General features: G+C 45.2%; 1 protein-coding gene and 2 non-coding genes across 3 annotated transcripts; all 3 read right to left on the reverse strand.

Moving 5' to 3' along the window:
- Positions 1-563: 563 nt before the first annotated feature.
- rpl12 (ribosomal protein L12) lies at positions 564-4,223 on the reverse strand. Its single transcript, XM_085469315.1, has 6 exons — positions 4,062-4,223; positions 2,052-2,125; positions 1,523-1,621; positions 1,270-1,351; positions 1,099-1,185; positions 564-727 (listed from the first exon to the last, which is right to left on the reverse strand). Exons 1-6 carry the CDS (start codon positions 4,096-4,098, stop codon positions 609-611), a joined length of 498 nt encoding a protein of 165 aa, XP_085325441.1. The 5' UTR covers positions 4,099-4,223; the 3' UTR covers positions 564-608.
- On the reverse strand, positions 896-1,024 carry LOC146718079 (small nucleolar RNA SNORA65). The gene has a single exon (XR_014921781.1). It is a non-coding gene; the product is annotated as a small nucleolar RNA SNORA65 (small nucleolar RNA).
- Positions 1,884-2,011, reverse strand: LOC146718080 (small nucleolar RNA SNORA65). Its single transcript, XR_014921780.1, has one exon. It is a non-coding gene; the product is annotated as a small nucleolar RNA SNORA65 (small nucleolar RNA).
- Positions 4,224-5,463: the final 1,240 nt, after the last annotated feature.

Raw genomic sequence — 5,463 nt, forward strand, 5'->3', positions numbered from 1 at the left:
ACCAGTTTAAAGCTAATGTTCATGTGGAGTCACCACATCTGATACTGGACAGACTCTGAAGCACCACATGACAACAGTCAGCTGATCCAACAATTTGCATTTTAATCTGATGCGCACAAACAGGCGGAGTCTGCTGAGCTGCTGTAAATCTGTAACATGCAGGTTTTTTTCTTCATTAAAAGTACTTCGATGTTCAAACTGAGCCACAGACGCTCAGCGGACAGCCTCACTTATCCAGACAGACATTGACAGCAGTTTAAAGCGGTTTGTTCGTGAAGTCCGTCCTCTGCCGAGTGTTTCTCTGCCACCAACGCTGCGAGACCACCGGCACTGGCAGGAAGCCCGGAATTACGAGCTTCGCTTTCCAAGCTTTTTGTATTTCGGATACAGAAAAACTCAGTGTTAACGTCACTCGATCAATAAAGGATAAATACTAAAATTTAAACAAATATTCATCTCGATTTTGGCTCCAAGGTGCTGAAAACCCGACGTTCCATCAGAGATGCTGAAACGCTGTCGACATCTTTTATTTAAACTGGGAGAAGGAAAAATGGTCCAAGTCCTTTTGTTTTTTTTAAAACCTTTATTTTTTTGGAACAGTGTCCTGTTCACTCAGATGGGCACTCAACTTTGCCGCTGTTGATGTCATCGATGACATCATGGGGATGGCGGCCATCGATGGTGCATCCCACAGACTGAGCGGTTCCCAGGATCTCCTTGATGGTTCCTGATGAGGAATAAAAATGATCATGAGCCAGAATAGAAACACATGAAAGACTAACAGATATTTAACATCAGGCAGCAGGTTTAGAAACAACACTTGAGGCTCATTTCCCAGAGACGGGTTTTGAGCCTGGACGGCGCCAAGAGTCGGCCATCTTTGATTTACTTTAGTTTGTGTTCCAGACTTTTCGGCACAGAGCGGTCCATCGGTTTTTGGGCCGCCCTGTTTCCTAAAGCCGGGTCAATCTGAGCCTCCACTGGATTATACTCAGTCACTGGGACAGACGGGCATAGTGGCGGGAGGCTGAGCAGACGGTCAGGGAGAGGAGCCAATCAACAGCCCTGAAAAACCCAGGTTTCCCTGTGAGGTCTTACCGGAGAGCTCCCGGGCGATGGAGCGAGGCCTCATGACGCGAGCGATGCCCACGATCTCATCGAAGGTCACGCTGCCGCTGTGCTTAACTGGAAGATTAAAAGAGTTTATGGTGAGCAAAAAGCACCTGAGCAAGCCGAGCGCGTTCGGTCCGTGCGTTCAGAGACACTCACTGTTCTTGACCTTCTTCCTGTCACGAGGAGGCTCCTTCAGGGCTTTGATGATCAGAGCCGACGCAGAGGGAACCACCTCGATCTGTTCAACACAAACGGCATCCACTGAAACTTTAAACCCACAGACACACACCAATCACCACAGACACACACCAATCACCACAGACACACACCAATCACCACAGACACACACCAATCACCACAGACACACACACGAGGCCTGTGTGTCTGCAGGTGGCGCTGGTTAACTCACCGCTGCCTGCCTGTTCTGGATGGTCAGCTTCACAGTGATCCTCAGGCCCTTCCAGTCACCGGTGGCCTTGGCGATGTCGTCACCCACTTTCTTGGGAGACTGGAGTGAGGAGAGAGAGAGAGGCGCTCTGTAAGTCACTCAGGTACGACAGAGGGGACTTCCTGTCTTAAAACAGTCTGTTGTGGGAGGCGACTGCAAATATTGACAGTTGTGCACACATCTTTAAAGCCGTGATTTCCCTGTCACTGACAGATGTATTTGACCAGCAAAACAAACACTTAAGTGCTGTCACAGTCACGCTGAAACCAATAAAAACCAAACTGAAACGATCAAACATGCTGAGAACAGGAACAGAGTCTCAGTTTGTTCCAGACTTTTCGGCACAGAGCGGTCCATCGGTTTTGGGCCGCCCTGTTTCCTAAAGCTGGGTCAATCTGAGCCTCCACTGGATTATACTCAGTCACTGGGACAGACGGGCATAGTGGCGGGAGGCTGCTTTGATCCAAATCACACATTTTCTGATACTCACCAGACCCAGAGGTCCGATTTTGGGGGCCAGGGCTGAGGTGGCGCCGACTTCTCCTCCTGTGCACCTCATGTACACTGAAAGAAATGACAGACTGCATTAAAGCCTTTGCACACAGACAGAAAACTGTCATTTCTGAAGCTTCAGAATAAAACCGCTAACTAAAGCTACATGTTAAGAAACCACCCGCGCTGATCAAATGAAGCCGATCTCAGTTTGTGGAATTCTGCCTGTCCGGAAATGTTAGTTTAATCATTTTGGAGCCACTCTGTGATCCTTTTGAATCCATGACAGAAAATGGTCTTGGATCTCGGAAGAAGTTGGTCTTTCAGCATTGCCAGTCTTTAAAACAACAGTAAATGAGCAGAAGCCCTAAAAGTGCTCATTTTAAAACAACGAGGCACAGACAGAGCTCTGAAACCAGGATTTGGCTCAGAAGCTGATATGAATATCAGCTTCTGAGCCAAATGAACGCCAGTGAACTGAAAGAAAAAAGGTCACCACTGTAAATACCGACTTTACGTGGTTTTTTTGGCCAATAAATGCCAAACACTTATGAAGTGACTGATTGTTCTTCTCTGCATCACAGAAATCTCAAACATGACATGGTAGTGACCAAACTGGTGAATTCCTGCAGTTCTGTGCTGACTAAACTCACAGCAGCTGCGCTCGTACTTCAAACATCTCATTTCAGGTGGGCTGAAACCTTTACAGTAGCAACTGATGTGCATTTATTAGTCAGATATCTCCACGACACTAAAGCTTCCTGGTTGTAGGTAACGCAGTAGTGATGGATCACATTTGGCCGTCATAAAGGGTAAGACAGGAACCCACTGGCCAAAATGCACTCCTGCATTCACAGCCCAACTGTAAGCGATGACCTCAACCCAAGTCCTGAGCCAGATGGCTGCATCTGAAGCTGTGAAACAGCTGTTCTCCTAGAGGTTAAGTGATCAGACAACACCTGATGCTTCCCCAAAATTCTCATCTAATGAGGATTAACAGGAGCTGAACCATCTGTACCAACAGCTGACCCTCACACTCCCTCCATTTTCCTTCGCCCACATGTCGCTGGCAAACATAACCAACACTCAACATAAAAAGCCTAGATATAACAATATTTTGAATTACACAACATGTCAACAAATTACACTACTTTCCAAACCTTCACCTGCTTTAGCCAACTTAGTTTTTGCAGATCAGGAATTTGAAAGGAATAAACAGCAGCTGGACCTGTAAGAGTCCCATCATAAGTAACCTCCAACCATAAGTGTCAATTCAGCAGTTCTATCTTTGACATGTTTTAGGATGCTTTTTACCCCACTGAAGCCCTTGGGGTGGGGGCACATTAGGAAAAAAATTAGCTCCATATTGTGCCACGTTGATCAAACTACACTTTCCACTGGAGAAATGTAGTTTTAAGGCTTAAAAGACTACAAGTTTACATGCTAACTCTATTGAGTTTGCACTAATGCTGTAATAGCAGTACATGCTCTCACGTACAAAAGGATTTAACCGCAGCATTGCGTCAAGTGTTTGACGCAATCCCAAAATTAGCATCATAACAATTGTTATAACTACGTCATTATTCATCGCTAAAAGCTGTCCAAACATGGTCTCCATATTGCATTAACACCCTTTAGAAGACTAACGGTTTCCTCATAAATGTACTTCAGCGATTTGTAAGGTAATTAACTGTGGCTAACGTTAGCATTAGTTGCTACGTTAGCATTAGATGCTACGTTAGCATTAGCTGCACGTGGGTCAGCACGTTACCCACTACACTACCCTCTACACCTGCCTCCGACCTGACATATTTTACTCAATTGGCATCATTAATTCTACAAACATCAACAAAAGCCTAAACTGAGTTTCTTCGTCGCGTTTCGTGTCCCATCTTTACCATTTTGTGAGCGCCGTGTGCAGGCCGCCAGGCAGGCGGAGGCAGACGGCAGAGAGCGACTCCATCCCGGCTGTGAAAAAGCGTCTGCTTTTATTACATTCAAAACATACCAATTTTAATCTCGTTGGGGTCGAATTTGGGCGGCATTTTGCTGCTGTGGAGGTTGAGCTCAGTTCAGCTTGGTTGGTGAGGGTGTCGGATGAACCCGGCTTCGGGACGACCGATAACTGTTGCACCTTCACCTCTAAAGGGGAGAAAGAGAAAGGAAGACCGGCGGCTGCGGAGGAGTTTATACTTCAGCCAAGTCCCGCGAGAACATGTGTCGCAGTTCGCGTTGAGACGTATGACGAAACGCCATGTGGGCGTGGTTTAAGACTTACTTTAGCCAATAACTAAATTGCTAAAATCATTTCTAAAACTTTAGTGGATTTATTTGAACAATAAATAAATAAATAAAAAGACATCTGAAAAGACGAGCGTACTCCATGAAATTTGAATTAATATAGCTTCAAATAATAAATGCATAAATTACATCAGTGATATCAGAATCAGAATCAGAATACTTTATTGATCCCTGGGGGAAATTATTTTTTGTTACAGTGCTCCATTTTAAACCAACATTAAGACAAGACAGACAATACGCTAACTAAGAATAGTACAATATATACATATATATACATACATACATACATAAGTCACTTATAAATAAATATTTGGAAAAGAAACATGTGTAGTTGTAGCAGCAAACAGTGTGTTAAGTGGATGCGTTGTACAGGGAGATGGCCACAGGCAGGAATGATTTCCTGTGTCGTTCAGTGGTGCTTTTCGGTAATCTCAGTCTCTCACTGAACGAGCTCCTGTGACTGACCAACATGTCATGGAGTGGGTGGGAGGTGTTATCCAACATTGTCTTTATCTTGGACAGCATCCGCCTCTCCGACACCACCTTGAGGGAGTCCAGCTCCATCCCCACAACATTGCTGGCCTTACGGATCAGTTTATTAAGTCTGTTGGCATCTGCGACCCCCAGCATGCAACAGCATAGAGGATCGCACTGGCCACCACAGACTCATAGAAAATCCTCAGCATTTTCTGGCAGATGTTGAAGGACCTCAGTCGCCTCAAAAAATAGAGACGACTCTGGCCCTTCCTGTAAAGTGCTGTGGTGTTTTTAGCCCAGTCCAGTTTATTGTCAATGTGTACTCCAAGGTATTTATAGTCCTCCACAATGTCAACACTGACCCCCTGGATTGAAACAGGGGTCAAGTGTTTCCTGGTCTTCCTGAAGTCCACGATCAGTTCCTTGGTCTTTGCCACGTTGAGCTGCAGATGATTCTGCTCACACCACGTGACAAAGGAGTCGACCACAGCCCGGTACTCTGTCTCATCATCCCTGCTGATGCATCCAACCACCGCAGAGTCATCGCAGTATATATATATTATATATATTATATTTAACTGAATTTTACTAGAAAAAAAAAATACATTGGACGTAAATACATTTACACCGGA

Source organism: Copadichromis virginalis, linkage group LG1 (genome assembly GCF_057382275.1).
Source record: "Copadichromis virginalis isolate Kocher_CV1m ecotype Utaka linkage group LG1, C_Virginalis_male_GT1.1, whole genome shotgun sequence".
NCBI classification, from domain to species: domain Eukaryota; kingdom Metazoa; phylum Chordata; class Actinopteri; order Cichliformes; family Cichlidae; genus Copadichromis; species Copadichromis virginalis.